At 46.9% G+C, this 18579-nt stretch overlaps 1 protein-coding gene across 1 annotated transcript; it reads right to left on the bottom strand.

The window, feature by feature from the left end:
- Positions 1–1003: 1003 nt before the first annotated feature.
- On the bottom strand, positions 1004–2311 carry LOC119363974 (probable glutathione S-transferase GSTF1). The gene is made up of 3 exons (XM_037629366.1): positions 2073–2311; positions 1940–1988; positions 1004–1715 (listed from the first exon to the last, which is right to left on the bottom strand). Exons 1-3 carry the CDS (start codon positions 2220–2222, stop codon positions 1255–1257), a joined length of 660 nt encoding a protein of 219 aa, XP_037485263.1. The 5' UTR covers positions 2223–2311; the 3' UTR covers positions 1004–1254.
- Positions 2312–18579: the final 16268 nt, after the last annotated feature.

The following is an 18579-nucleotide window of genomic DNA, read 5'->3' as shown; positions in this document are numbered from 1 at the left end:
TTCGCCGTCGTGCTTCCCATCGCCACCCCGCTCTTCTAGTACGTGCAGCTCGGCGCGTGGACCATCGTCGAGGCGCGCCTCGTCCGTATACGCCATGCTTGGGGACTACCTCCAGCACCAACATGTCTCGTTAACCAACATGGCCGCCACACGATTGATAACATCTGCCTGAATTCGAAGAGGATGACACCTGGACGACGGAGACCGGCTCGGCTCGACAAAAACTACCACACCATTAGAAAGAGACCACATCCCACGGGATGAAGAAAAACGGAAGGAAACACTGTCGTATTTATAGACTTTCCAAAGCACCAGAAGCAGCGATCGAGCGATGCCCAGAATCGTCATCGGAAGCGGCGTCCGGAAACAACGGTGCAAGAGTCCCTTCGGGGACATCCGATAAAAAAAGAACAACGGTGCAAGCGGCGCCACCTAGAGTTACGTAGCCCAACACGTGCCGACCAATCAGAACCAAATTTGTCCAACCTCACGACGTGGCAGCACATTCAACAATCAATGCATATACGCAACAAAATATCTACAACTCTCCATGAATATCCTAGCTGAAAAAACATCATAAAAACAGCCGCACGTACAACACCCACATGCATGCATATCGCAATGGCGGCATCCCATATGACCACCATAAAAATCCATTCGAATAGGAAACTAACAAAATACTCAAATCAGATGGAATGCATGTAAGAGAACACGTAGTCACATCAACTGGGGATGCAAACTACCATAAAAAAACTGGACATGCAAACAATAATCACTAACCGCTCCCGCATATCGTACCCAGCCAGAAAAGAAGGCAAAAAAATTTCACCCCAAAATCGCTGGTACACACGAGAAATGTACCCCGTCATTTCCCAAACTATGCACGTGTCATCCGTCTATTGGACTTTTTTTCCTGCCAGAACAAGTGGTCAAACGTGGTGAGAAAATCTTCATTGGAAATAGTGGCTTGGGTATATGTCACTTCAACGAAACCACACTTCCATCTATGACTAGGAAGACATACAACCATCTGATTTAAAGGCTTGACAAGCAATACATCTGAAAGCCTTATAAGACATTATTCCATCTCGAGAGTTTTCACAACCACACATACGATACGCAAGCACAAAAACTGCACGCTGGTGCAATTCCAGCCACACAAGCTCATTGCCTTATTCGCGACACCAACAAGAAAACGCCACGCAGATCAGTGATCGGAATCGGATCCCACGATGCGAAATCCCGCCTAGCAAATCACGGCTTCTTGGGAACCATTTGTGCGGCGAGCTTCTTGACGGCCGGCCTCGCCATGAGCCTCTCCCACCAAGCCTTGACGTGCGGGTACGAGTCGAAGAGCGCCGCGTGAGGCGTGGCCATGAAGTAGAAGGTGTAGGGGAAGTGGTTGAGGTCGGCGAAGCTGACGAAGTCCCCGGCGAGGTACTCGTGCTGGGACAGGCGCGCCTCGTAGACCTCCAGCACCTTCTTCAGCTTCTCCAGGCTTTCGTCCACCACCGTCTGGTTGGTCGGCAGGCCGCGCATCAGCGGGTTGATGAGGCACTCGTACACGATCGGCGAGATGGCCGGGTTGTAGGTGTGCGCGTCGACCTCCGTCCATACATCCACCATGGCGGCCTCCTTGAGGTTGCCTTCCCTCAGCAGGTCGACTTCGTTCTTCTTGTACTTGCGAAGCACGTACTTTGCAATTGCGCGTGACTCTGAAAATAGAACAAAACAACGAGGTTTTAGAGAATTTGAGAGGATGTTTGAACATCGAGCATCCACGGGAAACAATTCACTTTCCTAGTAGTCTAGTACTTCCCTTGAAAAGAAGCATTAGCTTTACTAGTCGGTCCCATTAAGATGCCGCGAAACAGAGGCCAAGCAAGTAACATTTTTTTTGACAAGGACAAAGTAACTGAAAAAGGCAAACTAATCATACCGAAGAGAAGCAGATCCCCATCCTGGAAAGCAGGGATTTGGCCGAACGGCTGCAAGAAATCGAAACATCTTGCATCAGAACCAAAACAAGCTGATACGAGAAACCAGAGGATTTGAGTGGTCGGGGAGCTTACGTTTCTGACGAGATGCTCGGGGCTCTTGTGCTCCATGGCCTTGAAATCGATGTCGACCACCTCGTACTCGGCGCCGACCTCCTCCAGGCACACCAGCACCCGGGCCACGTTCGTCGACATGGCCGGCCCGAACACCTTCACCGGCGCCATTTTTTCCCTTGGTTGCTGCTACACGCGAGAGAGTGAGAGATCGGGTTGTGTTAGTGTGTTGCTGTGTTGAGCGGTGTGCAGCATGACGCAAACTCCTCCCCATTTTATACGGCATCAAAGTGTCCGGGTAGGTGGCTGGTGCCTTGGTGGGATGGTGGGATGGTTGGACGTGAGCTCTCCAGAAGGTTGAAGGGGAGACCGTGAGGTGTGGGCTGACGGGTGCAGTCAATTAGTGCATCACGGCTCCGGTCAGCGAGGTGGGTGCCATTGCTTTCCGTGATGTTTCTAGAACAGCGGCCACGATTTGTCGGGCCGAGCTACCCGGGCATTCCTTTTTCCAGATCCAGCCTCTTCTTTTCATCTTCCTACGGTTTTACCCGCGATTAAGCTGTTCTTTCTTCTTTGTCCGTGCTTTCGTGTTGGTCCTCTAATCTCTCATGTACTACTAGTTGTACTCCCTCCGTCTCATAATGTAAAACGTTTATTGACACTATACTTTATGGAACGGAGGGAGTAGTAGTTTTTAGAGCATATCTAGCATATTCCCCTCCCACGCTGACCGTTAAATTGGACGCGGCGTTTGTTCGCGGACTGGCGGATCAGTTTGTGAACACTGATGTAAGAGTAACTTCAATGGGTTGATCCAAATGGACGACACTTTTGTCAGCATTTTGTTCGTTTGGGTCGGCTGTCCATCCGGCGTCCGTCCTATTTTAGATTTGTGTCGGCAGTGCGCCCAACGCGTCGACCTATTTCATGACCGAGCGCGTTTTAGATCAAGCCAGCAGTCATGTCGTCGTTCTGGTTTCACACTCCAGCGCGTGGGGGAAAATCGGCCTAGCGCGTGCTGGTTTTGGCGGTCCAGCGCGCGGGAAAGGTTCGCGCGCTTGTTTTGGCGCGCCGCGGCCGGCGCTCGTTATAAGAAGGCGCTCCCTCCACACTCTGCCCGCCGCCCACTCGTCTCGCCCCCTCTCACTAGCCTCGCCGCCTCTGCGCCACCATGCCGATGCGCCGCCTCGGCGCTTCGGATTTTCGCGTAGTCCGCGAGCGCCGCTCCGGCGCCATCTCCTCCGAGATCTGGTTTGGCGAGAAAGGCCTCGTCGTCGGCACCTTCGACACCGCAGAGGAGGTGGCCCGCATGCACGTTGCGTCGGCGTGGCGCCTCCTGAGGCCTCGTCAGGAGATGAATTTTCCTGACGTGTAGAGCCAGCGGGCGCAGGATCTCGCGCCTCTCCCGCGGCTTTTCACCGGCGAGGATCATCGTGTCCACCGTGGGCGGCAGCGTCGCCTCGCCATCGCCGAGATGGACGTGGAAGCCATGGTTGTGTGGCGTGAACGCTTCCCGCAGAACATCGTCGACAAGCGCCAGTTCTACAAGCAAAGGAGGACGGAGAAGGAGGCGAGGAGGACGAAGCGAGCTGCCTATCGGGAGGACAAGCGTGCGCGGAAGCAGGCCGCTCAATTGAAACTGAAGCTACGAGAAACCTCGGGGTGGGACTTTAAGGACGAGCGTATGCTGACGCCTACATTCAAACATCGGAGAAGGACATTACTGAGTCGGATTCGGAAAGCGATGAGTAGTTGATCTTTTTTTATCTGTGTACGCAAGAACTATGTCTGTATCCTTTTTCTATCGGAAAAAATGGCCGGCGGCGTCGGCGACGAAGCAGGCAGGCGAGAATGTGTTGTTGGATGTGGAGAGGCCAATGTGCCACCGACCAGCGGGCTCAGGGAGAAGAGAGGGCGAGCGCGCGCGCGTCTGTCTTGTGTCCGCGCCGACGCAAATCCTGCTCAAAAATGGGTCGGGAATGAGTCGGCAGGCGGACAAAAGCAGACGTGTGTCCATTTGGGTCGGCGCATTGGGCCGACTTTTTTGTCCGTGCCAACCCAAACAGACGGCGAAGGACGAAATGGGTCACCCTATAGAAGTTGCTCTGAGAACCGGTCATTCAACCGAGCCGCGTACACCCGCATACATTCCTTTTAAAAGTCCGACAGTCAAAATAGCCGTATATCTAGTTTGAATTTAGCTAAAAAATATATTCAAATGCAATGGTAGTTCTAGTTTGAATATTACAATCCAACAAAGTATTGAAATTACAGTAGTTCGGATTAGAATAACTAGCAAATATTATATACTAGTTGTCTTCTTTAACTGTCCACATATGTTCGATCAAATTTTGCTTCAGTTGCTCGCTATCGTATTTGTTGATGCATTCGCACAAACTCATCAAATGTGGCCGGATTCTGCTTTGAAAGTTCAATAGGCTCACCCATGTTCTTAAATTCAAGAGCTGCGACAGCACCTCGTCCTCATTCTCCATGATCATGTTGTGCATGATCACAATCACACAACATGTCATCACCTCCCACAAGGTCTTTGAATTCTATTATTTAGCGGGTCCATGAACAACTGTAAAAGGGGCCTGGAGAACTCCAAATCTCCTCTCAACATCCTTTCGAGTTGATTCTTGTCTTTGGGCAAAATAAGACTTTTTCTGGCCAATTGGCTCAGAGACGTTCATAAAGGTAGACCATGGAGGATATATTGACAATATAGTTGCAACGAGGAGCTTTCCCTTCAGTCACCCTAGCAAACAAAGGTGATCGTTGCAACACATTTATGTCACTGTGAGACCAGGGCATGCCAAATCCAGAGATCTTGTGATGCAACAGCTTCAACAATGATGGTGTGCTTCTTAACATGACCCTGATGTTGATGTTGTAGAGCTTTTGAACAGTTCTTCCATCTCCAATACATGCAGTTAGGAGATCTGAGCAAACATGCCACCCTCTTGCTTCAGACATTGCCAAGATCCTCTCAATGTCTGCGACAGTTGGTTCTCTTAGGTGCTGAGGTCCAAACACCGAGACCACAACCGTAACAAATCTAACCATGACGTCTCGTGCTCTAAGACATCTGTAGGTATTCGTCCCAAAAATTAGCGGTCATGTCATATGCAAGCATCCGCAATGCAATCGTGCACTTCTGGTAACCAGAGAACCCAATTCTTCCTATGGCATCCTTCTTCAAGATGAAGTAGTCATCAAAGGACCGGACACCATGGTAGAGACGATCAAAGAAACTTTTACGCATCCGAAAGCGCCGGCAAAAATGGTTTGCAAATAGGATAGTCGTCCATCATTGTCAAATGGTCTTCTGCCCTATTGCGATTGAGCACTTGATGACCCTTGACTGATCCCTTGAAATTGAGAACATGCTCTTCCCAACACTACCTGTCAGCAAAGACTTCTTGCATCATTGTCGTCTCATCAGTGTAGTCCTCCTCGACAAACGAGTCGTCAGATGACTCAACATAGTGCTCGTATATGTACTTCATATCTGAATCCATTGCTTCAAAGAAGAAGGGACACAAAAATTAGCACATGCATTTCACTGAACAGTTACTGGGCATGGTGACTGCCATAGGGGCGAATGGTACATGTGCGGTGGATGAAGCAGAGGTGTGCATCGGCGGAGGAGGACAAGTGACGTGGAACTTTGGTGAAGCGATGGAGGTGAGAGGGTCGCGGAGTTCCGGGAAGGGTGTGACGGCGCGCCGTGGGTGTTGGAGCGAATGCGTTGTCAAGAGAGGAACGAATGCAGAGAAAGATGGAAGGATGGAGGCGCGGGGTCCGGAAGGGGTTTTGGGTGGGCCGGGGGTGTGGGAGTCTGACGTGGATGCTGTCTGGACTCCCGGAAATCCCTCCTCCCCTAGTTTGATTTCAATTTGCGGGAAAAGGACGCCCAGACCGAACAGTGGACCAATACAGGTCCGTGTTGGATGGCAAAACACGTCCGGACCGTGCAGTCCGGACAATTGCGAGCGGTTTGAGGGTCTTCTTTGGAGATGCCCTAACTTAATTTCTCATTATATCCCCTTCTTTTACTCTCACTTATTATGGGATAAAACTTTTGTCCATCTGGCTCATCCCCAAAGCTTAATCCTTCAGATATTTTTTTGCGCATTATTCATTTCAAACACAAATTTAAAAGATTTCATTGCATAATTAAACAATGAAACCACATTCACATCAAAAATAGCATAATTTAAACAGTACACTAGATGACCCATTGCGTCTTTGGTGGCTTTCCTCTCTTTATGAGCAACATGTTTGTATGGATTATCCGTATAACGTGAGTTTTATCTATGTCATGATAGTATATGACAAAGTCCAAATCATTTATAGTGATATTGAAATACTCACGGTCACTTTCTAAATGGCTACTAACCAAAATAACAAATGGCGGCCCATAAGCGAAGTGAACTATTGAAAGGATTGTCGTGAAAATATAGATAAATTTAAATAAGTACGTAAACATCACAAGTTTTCCCTCTGCCTACATGTAAGGTAATACACATAGCAAGGCTTAGGTTTAACCGGCATTAATAAACACATGATACAACGACCATATCGACTTCATACAAACATAGATAAATAGAAATGCTTAGGACCATCTTCTATGGTCCCTACTTCATTTCCGGGGTTCGAAATCATCGTCAACATCATATGCGGGATTGGCTAAGCATCTAAATAGCCTGCCAATTTCCTGTACAATGACATTTGTGAACTTATCTAGACCCAGGTGTTTGGAGGCTCCACACCCCGATCCATGTGTCGTCCATTGGGAAACACGGGGACCTAGACGCCACCACCACCTAGCCTACCCGCTGCCCACTCCAGCATCACCACCAATGGAGGGCTGGCCGGTGAAGCCGCGCCTGCCCCTGGGATGGCGTCGGCAGGGCTCTTCGTCTCATAGCAACTATGTTGGAGATCCCTTGCCCACGTATCCCCTCCTATCCTTGCCCGCTCCCGCGTCGCCACCGCCGGTGGGCTAGCCGGTGCTGCCTCATCGAGCGCTAGTTGGCAGGGGGCTATCCTCTGACATGCACCCATCCACTTGCTCTGCCTGTCAGAGTTGAATCCAGTGTGTCTTGGGATGGGGGTCCCGAGACGGTGATGTTGGCTTAATGGTAACAAGACAAAGAGGGGACACGATGTTTACCCAGGTGCAATCCCTCTAGAAGAGGCAAAACTCTACGTCATGCTTCTATTGTATTGATTGTGGATGAGGTACAAAGTACAGGATGATCTACCTCGAGATCGTATGTGAATGTCTCTAACCCTACGGTCTAAACCCCTAGGCTTATATAGGCACCGGGGTGCTGAGGGTTACATGTAGGTCAGTTACATCAAGACTAAACATGCCAATGATTCAAACGTGTCTTGGAGTTTGTGCCAAGTATTTGGATGATTCCATTTTGAGTATGTCATAGAGCATGGCAAACATGGCCAACTTGTCGGTTGTCTGGCGGTCCTCGACCCAGTCCGTGATTGGGGGCCGATGTTATTACCACCCCCTAACCTAGGACACCATCACTGCCCCCCTGAGCTATGGATTCTACATCCTAGTGGACACCGACAGTAGCTGCCTCCCATCGCTCACCAGCCGAGAGCTTAGTTGGCGCTTGTCCCCTTCGCCCCCCTGCAGGAGTAGCTCTGGCCATGGCGCCCATGAACCTATGCCCCCTGATGTCTATTGTGCAACTTTATTCTTATACACATTGTTGGGCCTCCAAGCATAGATTTTTGTAGGACAACGACAACTTTCCCTCAAGTGGATGACCTAAGATTTATCAATCCGTGAGAGGTGTAGGATGAAGTTGGTTCCCTCTCAAACAACTCTGCAACCAAATACAAGTAGTCTTTTGTGTCCCCAACACACCCAATACAATTGTCAGTTGTATAGGTACACCAATTCGGCAAAGAGATGATGATAGATGTGTAATATGGATGGTAGAAATAGCTTTTATAATCAAAAGAAATAAAAACAGCAAGGTAGCGAGTAACAATAGTGTGTGAAAACGGTGTCTCAATGGTTGAGAACAAGACATATGCTTCATACTTTCACTAGTACAATCTCTCAACATCATTAACATAATTGAACCACATGATAATCTCTCAAAGTGTAGCAAAGAATCATTCCAAAGTTTTTATTCTACTGAGAAAGTAGGATGCAATCGTGTAGGTAGCAAAACCACCTGAAAGTTGTCTTTCCAATTTATCTTGAACCAACCCGAAAGTATCACAGATAGCCCTAGAGATTGTACTACGACAACACCATATGATATGTATCATTCAACCTTGATGCCTAGATTACCCTAATGTCACCACGGGTATCCACAAGTTAATGCTAGACATGCATCATCAATCTCAAATCAAAAGTATTCAATCCAACATATAGAAACTTCAAAGAGCAAGACTCAATTTACCACAAAAAGGATAGAGGGAGATGAACATCATAAAATGCAATTTTATTCATAAAGCTCATGATACAATCAACATCGGAATCCATGAAGAACATGGGAGAGATAAATCAAACACATAGCTACTACTACATACCCTCAGCCTCGAGGATGAAATACTCACACATCACTGATGCGTCTCCATCGTATCTACTTTTCTTAACGGTTTTGCTCTTGTTTTAGACTCTAATTTGCATGATTTGAATGAAACTAACCCGGACTGACCTTGTTTTCAACAGAACTACCATGGTGTTGTTTTTGTGCAGAAATAGAAGTTCTCGGATTTGGATGAAACTTTTTGGAGAATTATTTTGAAATGAAAAAAATTATTGGAACAAACACCCACTGGAGGGGGGCAGCTGTCCACAAGACACCAGGGCACGCCACACCCCTCTAGCGTGCCCTGGTGGATGGTGGGGCCCACGAGGCCCTACTGACCCTAATTCCAACACTATAAAATCCTATTTTTCTAGAAAAAATAGGAAAGGAAGTTTCATCGCATTTTACCATACAGAGTCGCCGCCACCTCCTGTTCTTCATCGGGAGGCCAAATCCGGAGCCCATTCGGGGCTTCGGAGAGGGGGATCTTCAGTCTTCGTCATCACCAACCATCCTCCATCACCAATTTCATGATGCTCACCACCGGGAGTGAGTAATTCCTTCGTAGGCTTGTTGGACGGTCGTGGGTTGGATGAGATTCATCATGTAATCGAGTTAGTTTTGTTAGGGCTTGATCCCTAGTATCCACTATGTTCTGAGATTGATGTTGCTATGGCTTTGCTATGCTTAATGCTTGTCACTAGGGCTCAAGTGTCATGATTTCAGATCTGAACCGTTTATGTTTTCACCATTATATCTATGTTCTTGATCCGATCTTGCAATTCATATGCACCTATTATGTGTTATGATCCGTAAACCCCAAGGTGACAACAATTGGGATACTTTCCAGTGATGACCGTAGTTTGAGGAGTTCATGTATTCACTTTGTGTTAATGCTTTGTTCCGGTTCTATATTAAAAGGAGGCCTTAATATGCCATAGTTTCCTTATGGACCCCGCTGCCACGGGAGGGTAGGAAAAAAGATGTCTTGCAAATTATTTTCCATAATCACGTATGACTATTTACGAAATACATGCCTACATTATATTTATGAACTAGAGCTAGTTTTGTATCGCCCTAGTTTATGACTGATAAATGATGAATATCATCCGGCAAAATCACCGATCCAATGCCTACGAGTTTTTCACATATTGTTCTTGCTAAGTTACTATTTCTGCTGCTACTGATACAACTGCTACAAAATTAACACTATTGTTGTTACCGCTACCGTTACTGCTACTACTATTGCTATCACTATCAAACTATTCTATTATTGTGCTACTGATCACTTTGCTGCAGATATTAAATCTCCAGGCATGGTTGAATTGTTAACTCAACTTCTGATACTTGCAAATATTCTTTGGTTCCCCTTGTGTCAAATCTAGCATGTAATTTCAAAATTTTCCTATGCCCACGCAAGATCTATCTAGGAGATGCATAGCAAAGAGAGGAGGAGAGTGTGTCCACATACCCTCATAGACCTAAAGTGGAAGCGTTTGACAACGTGGTTGATGTAGTCGAACTTCTTCTAGCTCCGACCGGTGAAGCACCGAACATACGGCACCTCCGAGTTCTGCACACGTTTAGCTCGATGACGTCCCTCGCCTTCTTGATCCAGCAAGGTGTCGAGGAACTAGCTGAGTTCCTTCAGCACGATGGTGTGGTGACAGTGATGGTGAAGTGATTCTCGCAGGGCTTCGCCTAAGCACCGCAAAACTATGACCGGGGGTGTAAACTGTGGAGGGGGCACCACACATGGCTAACGATTGTTGTTGTGTGCTTGTGAGGCGCCCCCTCCCACATATATATAGGTGGGTGGGGAGGGGAGGCAGCCAGGGTGCCCTAGAGCTTGGTCGCCGCACCCTAGGGGCCCTGCGTTGCCATGTGCCCCACTTTCCTTGTATACAGAAGGGGAAGGAAAGAGGGGAGAGGGGTAAGGGAGGGGGAATCCTATATCTCTTTCCTTTCCTCCTCCCCTTTTTTCTTGTCCACTTAGGCCGGCCCATATGGGGGGCGCACTAGCCCCTTGTGGCTGGTGTGTTTCCCCTCTTGGCCCATAAGGCCCATATCTTTTGCCAGGGGGTACCTGGAACCCCTTCCGGTGACCCAATATGTACCCGGTACCCTCCGGAACACTTCCGGTATCCGAATACCATCGTCCTATATATCGATCTTCACCTCTCGACCATCTCGAGACTCCTTGTCATGTCTGTGATCTCATCCGGGACTCCGAACAACATTCGGTCACCAAATCACATAACTCATATAATACTAAATCATCATCGAACGTTAAGCGTGCGAACCCTACGGGTTCAAGAACTATGTAGACATGACCGAGACACCTCTCCGTTCAATAACCAATAGCGGAACCTGGATGCTCATATTGGTTCCTACATATTATATGAAGATCTTTATTGGTCAAACTGTTATGACAACATATGTTATTCCCGTTGTCTATCGGTATGTTACTTGCCCAAGATTCGATCGTCGGTATCTTCATACCTAGTTCAATCTCATTACCGGCAAGTCTCTTTACTCATTCGGTAATACATCACCTCATGACTAACTCCTTAGCCGTTTGCTTGCAAGCTTATGATGTGTATTACCGGGAGGGCCCAGAGATACCTCTCCGATACTCGGAGTGACAAATCCTAATCTCGATCTATGCCAAATCAACAAACACCTTCGGAGATACCTGTAGGGCATCTTGATAATCACCTAGTTACATTGTGACGTTTGATAGCACACAAGGCATTCCTTCAGTATCTAGGAGTTGCATAATCTCATAGTCGAAGGAATATGTATTTGACATGAAGAAAGCAATAGCAATAAAACTGAACGATCATTATGCTAAGCTAACGGATGGGTCTTGTCCATCACATCATTCTTCTAATGATGTGATCCAGTTATCAAATGACAACTCATGTTCATGGTTAGGAAACCTTAACCATATTTGATCAACAAGCTAGTCAAGTAGAGGCTCACTAGGGACACGGTGTTTGTTTATGTATTCACACATGTAGACTACTAGGGAAACCTTATACACAGAGGTATAGCAGTAGCGCTGGTTAGAACAGAGCGCTACTGCTACTTAGTAGTAGCGCATGTCAATAAAGCACGCTATAGCTATGGTTGTAGTAGTAGTGCATCTGCACGTAAAAGTGCTACTACTATAATTCCCACACTGTTGTCGGTAGGCTAGGAATAGTAGTAGCGAGGCTGCAAAAAGCACGCTACCGCTAAGTGCCTTGTAATAGCGTGTTTCCTGTATAGAGCGCTACTGCTAAATAATGGAAAAGAAGTAGAAAATCAAATGAAAATGAAGGAAGTAGAAAAAGGAGAAATGAAAAAAAGAAAATATAAAGATAAACAAAAGAAAAAGAAAGAAAAGGAGAAAGGCATAGCACTAGCGCTTGTTGCCACAAAGCGCTGGAGTTACTATAGCAGTAGCGCGTTTTATAATCCCGCGCTATATCTACATTCCTTAGATAAAAAGAAAAGAAAAAAGAGAAATAAATAACTACTTCCTATAGCAGTAGCGTGTTCTCGTAGAAAGCGCTATAGCTAACTTAGATATAGCACTTTTTGCCTACGAGCGCTACTGCTATTTTGACTTAACCCCGTGCGGGCTCAAAATTTTGCTAAGTCCTTTCCCCCAATTCCCCATAGATCTCCTCCATCGCCGCCTCTCCCTCGCCGCCCCTGCTCCCTCGCCATCGTCGTTCCCTCGCCAGCCCTACCCCACCAGAGCTGCGCGCCGTCGCCGCCACCGGAGCCGTGCGCCCTTGATACCCCTGCCTCCCTCGCCGCCACTGCTTACCTCGTAGGCCAGACAGATAGTGGCCGGTAAGCCATTTCTTTGGCAGAATGTATTTGGCGGTCAAAGATATGCCTTGCTCACTCGACTGTGGAGTTCTCCAGATGCCTTTGTGGATCTTCCAAAGAGTGCTGCTGACGCCGCGCAGTTCTTCTGGGCCTAGGAGGGGAACACGACGGAGAAGCTCTTCTAGTCACAGTACCTAGCGCCGGAGCATCCAACGCTGTTGAACAACCAGATGATGCAGCTGGTGGAGCTGCATAGGATGTTAGGCTTGGCCATGAAGGACATCATAGTCCGGCTGTGGCCAACCAAACCCATTCCTAGCAGCTATTTTGGCCTGGTGAAGCGACTCGCCGACGCACTGCCCCGAGTCGATGCTGTAAAGCGCTCAGCATGCATAGAGGGTGCGCGGATGGCCTTTGCCCGTGTCAAGATGCACTGGGAGAAGATGAAGGCCACCGTCGTTGTGACCGAGGGCCCACCCGAAGGCAAGGACTACTGCAAGCCAGAGCGATATTTCGAGATGTCCTGGAGGGTGCCCGGATAGTAGAGGGCCAATGCTCAAAGGATATCATGTTTGAGTGAATGTATCCGGGTTGTCCGGACCTTGTTTCATGAACCAAGGCTTTGTAATATATTTATGCCTTTATCTGAAATTATTTTCCTCCTGTGTGGCCGTTTTAATTCTGAAAGTTTGCCAGTCGTCGGCTTCAGCCCCCACGTAGATACTACGGGGGTGTTCGGGGTAGCGCACGATCACACTTGACCCAATGTCTTGGTCCGTAAAGGAGGTGTCTACGCGGCAAACCAGGTAATCAGACTATGCGGCTTTACTACTTTCACTTAGCCATAGGAGTTTGACAATGGGGCTAAGTAATAGCCCCTGGTGCGTATGCAGCCATCCGAACTGGGATGCCTTAGGCACGTGACTAGACGAAAGGCCAGTACTTCATATAATATGGAAGAAATCACAAGAGATTTATATCAAGTCGCCGAATCGCTGACCAGCTCTCGCCGTATCATGGCAGCCAGTTTTCAGCTTTCTCTACTGAGGTGTTTTGACCGGACGAACCAGAAACACAATCACAGTAGTTCTCCCTTTACTACCCTAGCCGAACAAGCGAAACGTAAGGTAGTAATCATAGGAGCCGGGCAACCCAACTATTGACCAAAGACATGATTCGGAGCTTATGCATATAATGCAATATTCGGGATGCCGAAGTATACTCGGGAAGTGTTCGGTCTTTTTCTGAACATATGTGTGGCCGAATAGAGCCCCTGGCATCTGCGCTGTACCAAAGTATGTATGGGAAGCTAACGCAAGGAAGGAATACAAATTAATGAAATAAACCAATACCGAATAAGGGTTGGTAAACAAACTGTTTCCATTATAATCTGATTGATACGTCAAAACATGCTATTACAGATAATGCCATAAGGATTAAGGCTATTTTACATGCCGAGAATTTATACACAAGGGGGAGCTGTATACAGGGGCAAAAAAAGGAAAATGTACTCTTGAAGATTCACTTGACGCCCTGCTACATGTCTACGACGCTATCGCCTTGGTGCCGAATCCTTTGAGAGGAAATATCAATGATCATGTGTATAGGAGGGGCCTGTGAAGGATCCCTTGTGTGATCGTCACGTGATGAGGTTTTAAGGAACCTGTAGTAGGAGGAAGAAAAAAAGGGAGGAAATAGGAAGGGGTTGAGGTCAAAATAGGGTTAAACCGCGCTATAGACCCTGCCCATAATGTGCCTCCTTCGTTGCCCAAGGTATTTTCAGTGCGTTGTTATGCACGCGCGGTACAAATACCGCGGTTAGATGGGGCGATCGACGGAGGCGGAGCTACTAGCTCAGCTCTGGATGCGTCGAGCTGTTGTTCTGCAGAGTAGACCGGACTCGTTTAATAGTGTCCAGGGGCTTGATGGCCGATGGAGTGTTCGGCTTGATGAGTCCGATTTGTACCTCGTCTGCGAGGGCCACAGTGTGGTCCTCAGTATGGAGGGAGTGCTCCATGTTTCCATTGAATGTGATGACGCTGCGGGGTCCAGGCATTTTGAGCTTTAAGTAAGCATAATGCGGGACTGCATTGAAGCGGGCGAAGGCGGTACGTCTGAGTAGTGCGTGATAACCACTGTGGAAGGGGACGATGTCGAATATCAAGTATTCGCTTCGGATGTTGTCCGGTGAGCTGAAGACTACTTCCAGTGTTAATGAACCCGTGCTGCAGGCTTCGACGTCGGGTATCACTCCTTTAAAGGTAGTGTTACTAGCACTACAAAAAAATACACTTCCATGATGATACGTGTTTGTCACAGTAGGTCGCGTTTTCTATCATGCATGTACATCCATGACAAATTTATGACAGAATCAAGATAGTCATACCTGTGCTGTCGTAGAAGTGCTCCATGACATTGCCAAAATTATCATCACGGAAGTGTCCATTTCCATGACGATAAATCGTGCATCACAGAAGTGCTTTCGTCAAGGGTGACCGACACGTGGCATCCACCGTAACGGAACGCCCTTAAGCTATCGGGTCGTATTTTGGATCCGATAACCTGTTAACAGCCACGACCAATGCTGATTTCCACGTGTAAAATTCTCATTGGTTGACGGATCCACGCGTCAGCTCCGCGTTGGCACATGTGTCACTCATCCAACGGTCGAGATGGGCCTATGATATGTTGACACGTGGACCGGCCCAAAAGTGGCCCACAAAGTTTAAATGGGCGGGCCCAACCGAAGGCCCATAAGATTTAGCGGACCATAATGGGCCGGCCCAGCTAAAGGCCCACAAAATTTAGCGGACCATAATGGGCCGGCCTAGCTAAAGGCCCACAAGATTTTGCAGACCATAATGGGCCGGCCCAGCTAAAGGCCCACAAGATTTTGCGGACCACAATGGGCCGGCCCAGCTAAAGGCCCATAAGATTCTACAGACCATAATGGGCTGGCCCAGCCAAAGGCCCAACACTCTCTGTCAAATTGGCCCATCAACGGCCTGTCCTAAATTTGTCATCAACGCGACCCATGGTCACTTCTGGCCCGTTAACAGTCCGCTAAGTAATTGGGCCGAATTACGGCCCGGTGTATTTCCGGCCTGTTAAAGATCCGGCTTCATTTGGGCCCATTTACAGGCCATCAAAACTTTCGGCCCATAAACGACCGTGAAGGATTTGGGTCATATTCGGCCATGTCTGACATTCGTCCTGTTAGAGGCCCACTATAGCTTTGGGCCACTTTCGGCATGTTTTCATTTTCGGCCTGTTATCGCCGACCATGGGCCATATGTGGCCCAACATCATATAGGGCCCATTAACGGCCCATATAAAAATGACGATAATCTAGCCCGACCGAAGTTCCGGCCTGTTAAAGGCCCGTGTATTAGGTCGGCGCATTTACGGCCCGTCCGAATTTCGGCCTGTCAAAGATCCGCATCGTAAATGGGCCACCATTTCGGCCTGCTAAGTCCAGTGGGTTATTTGGCACAATCAGGGCCCAATCTCTCTTTCGGTCTATTAAAGGGCCATGTTTTTTATGGGCTCGAGATATTTACACCTGTAAACGGCCTATTTTTACTAAGGGCCCAAATTATGTTTAGGTCTGTTAAAGGCCCACTATGGGCACAAGCCTACCAGAAAAATATGAAAGCTTATGCTGATTTAGGCCCAGATATTTTTAGTGGGCTACATGCGAATTTCAGCCCGTAATCGTTTTTAGCCCAATTGGAATGGGCCCGACGAATGTTGGCATGTTGGGCTCCTATGAAGCTTTCGGCCGAATACATTACTAAGATAAACCTACACTATACAAAAATAGCGTCCTAATTACTGCAGCCTGAGGTAGCGTCATAAATGTTGTATCACAACAAAATAAATTCCAACCATACAACAAAAGGCCTGTTGGCATAAAGTTTACAGTCCTTCCAGATAAAAGCACCATCAGATGTATAGAAGCATAGATCATTTGACCTGAGTGCTAATGTTTCAGGATGTAGAATTTGATGGAGCAGCACGATCTCCACCTTTTTTCCGCCATTGCTCTTGAACAACGAAGCGAATGTCTGATAGTCTGGTTTCAAAACCATTCATATCTTGACGACATTTCTCAACCACTATTCTTGTTTCCAAAACAACGTCCATTAGGGATTGGACTTGTGTCTGGAGCACAGATATATCACTCTGCCTAGTAGGAAGATTTTGTTCAGTAGGCGATTTGGACGAGGTTACCTTGACAACCAACCCAGAATTACACAGGAAGGTGCTTCTTTGCACTGTTAGTGGAGATATACTGACGCACTGCAGTAAGAGGTGACATTGTGCCTGTAGTAGCCTCATCACCTTCAGGTGGTTGTGGTTGTTCAATCATTTGTTCCATAGCTTCCTGAAAGTTTGAACTTGTAGATTAGTGTACCAGATAAGTTACTAATGAGACAAAACAAACAAAGTAGGTTAAACGTTTATACATAACTTATTTTGGTGAACTAATGTAATACATTAGCATGTATTGTAGTGCCAACTAAATAATAAAATCACTTTCGGAACATATGTCCATGTAGCATGCCTACTGCATTGTCTATTTCCTCACATTCGTTGACATCTAAGGATAAAGAGACATGGTTTAAAGTAGGATGAACATAGTATGACATCATTCATATCATGGGCAAACATATATAAAACAAACAGGCTATTTTATCATTGTGTGCGCACGTGAACATAACAACTAGATTACAGATCAAGACCAAAAGAATATCCTTCATCTCTTTTAAACCATGTAAGATGAAATGATATGTTAAGACAACTGTGAATAAAAGTGAACAAAGTAACTGACATTGGCTGCAAACCAAGTAGTTAAATGAACACATCACAGTACCAATCAGTTCAGGGCAGGAGGAGTAAGGACTTACAACAGCGGCTTGAACTGGTGTGCTCATGCCCTTCATCTTGCTGGTGTGGCAATCCTTGAAGATTTGCACTGCATTCGGTTTAGGTTCTTTTTGGTCCGCACGGGCTTTCCTCTGTATTTGGAACAAGTCAATATAGATACGATAATATGGCACAAAAAAGGAAGTAGCAGCTATTTACAAGAGCCTCGCAGTGTGGAATATAGCTATGAGATCATGTTGTCTGTTGGAATTTCACTTTAGAACGGTTGGTTTTGTTCTTCAAACAGTTAGCCTAGAAGAAGATACACTTGTAAGGCACATACATAAATACAAGTTCAATATGTGGTCTGATCAAATGCATATAGCCTACCTGATACTTTGGATCAGACCAGTGTTTAACGAGGGCTGTCCAGTCTTCATCTGTAATATATTCCACTGGAGATGTTTGGGCGATTTCATTGTTAGCCTTGCCTTCAAAGTGAGATTTTCTAAGGTGGTACCGATACTGTCGCAGAGCAAACTGAAAAACATGAGTGCATGCTTGTTTAGTTGCATCATCTTTCGGATCCAACTTAAACCTCATCTGTTGAAAAAAGAATCTGGGTCTTATTAGGAGGAAGCTAGAAAGTATGGGACAGAACAAGACAATATTACTAATTGCGATGAATAACATTACTTACGGATAAATGGTCATGGAAGGTGTTAAACTGGGTATTGTCTTTCTCATTCCTATACTGGATCCACGTTGGGAGGATACATGCATGACACCTAATGGCAACGCCTGCCTCTGATACTAACTTGGCTCACTCTGTAGCATCACGTGGCCTTTTTAAACCTACCTCAAAATGGATCTCCATTCTTCCTCCTTTAGATTTTGTTAATCTGTCAAGCATTACCCCTGATGTCTATTTCCGCTTGCGCCGTGGTGCTAGTTCAACAACGAATATGGAAAGTGTTAGTGTACATCAAACTATGAGAGTACATATAAAAGAGCATGCAACTGCAACTTGACTCGGTCGGGTACCGTCTTGGTGTTGGTGCTCATGAGGTTCATCTGATCTTGCCAAGTCCTGTTGTGTCAGCAGTGCTTCGGAAGTAGTGTTAGGTGTGAAGGCAGCTTGGGAACTGGCTAGTTCCGGAGCAAACGAACGAGTAATTGGTTGAGATGCTGGTACAGTTGAAGTGGATGCTGCAGCTGGTGGAGCAGGTGATACTGTGTTTGTAGATTTAGCC

This window comes from Triticum dicoccoides, chromosome 1A (genome assembly GCF_002162155.2).
Source record: "Triticum dicoccoides isolate Atlit2015 ecotype Zavitan chromosome 1A, WEW_v2.0, whole genome shotgun sequence".
NCBI classification, from domain to species: domain Eukaryota; kingdom Viridiplantae; phylum Streptophyta; class Magnoliopsida; order Poales; family Poaceae; genus Triticum; species Triticum dicoccoides.
The sequence above is the reverse complement of the archived record's forward strand: the minus strand, read 5'-3'. Positions and strand labels throughout refer to the sequence as shown.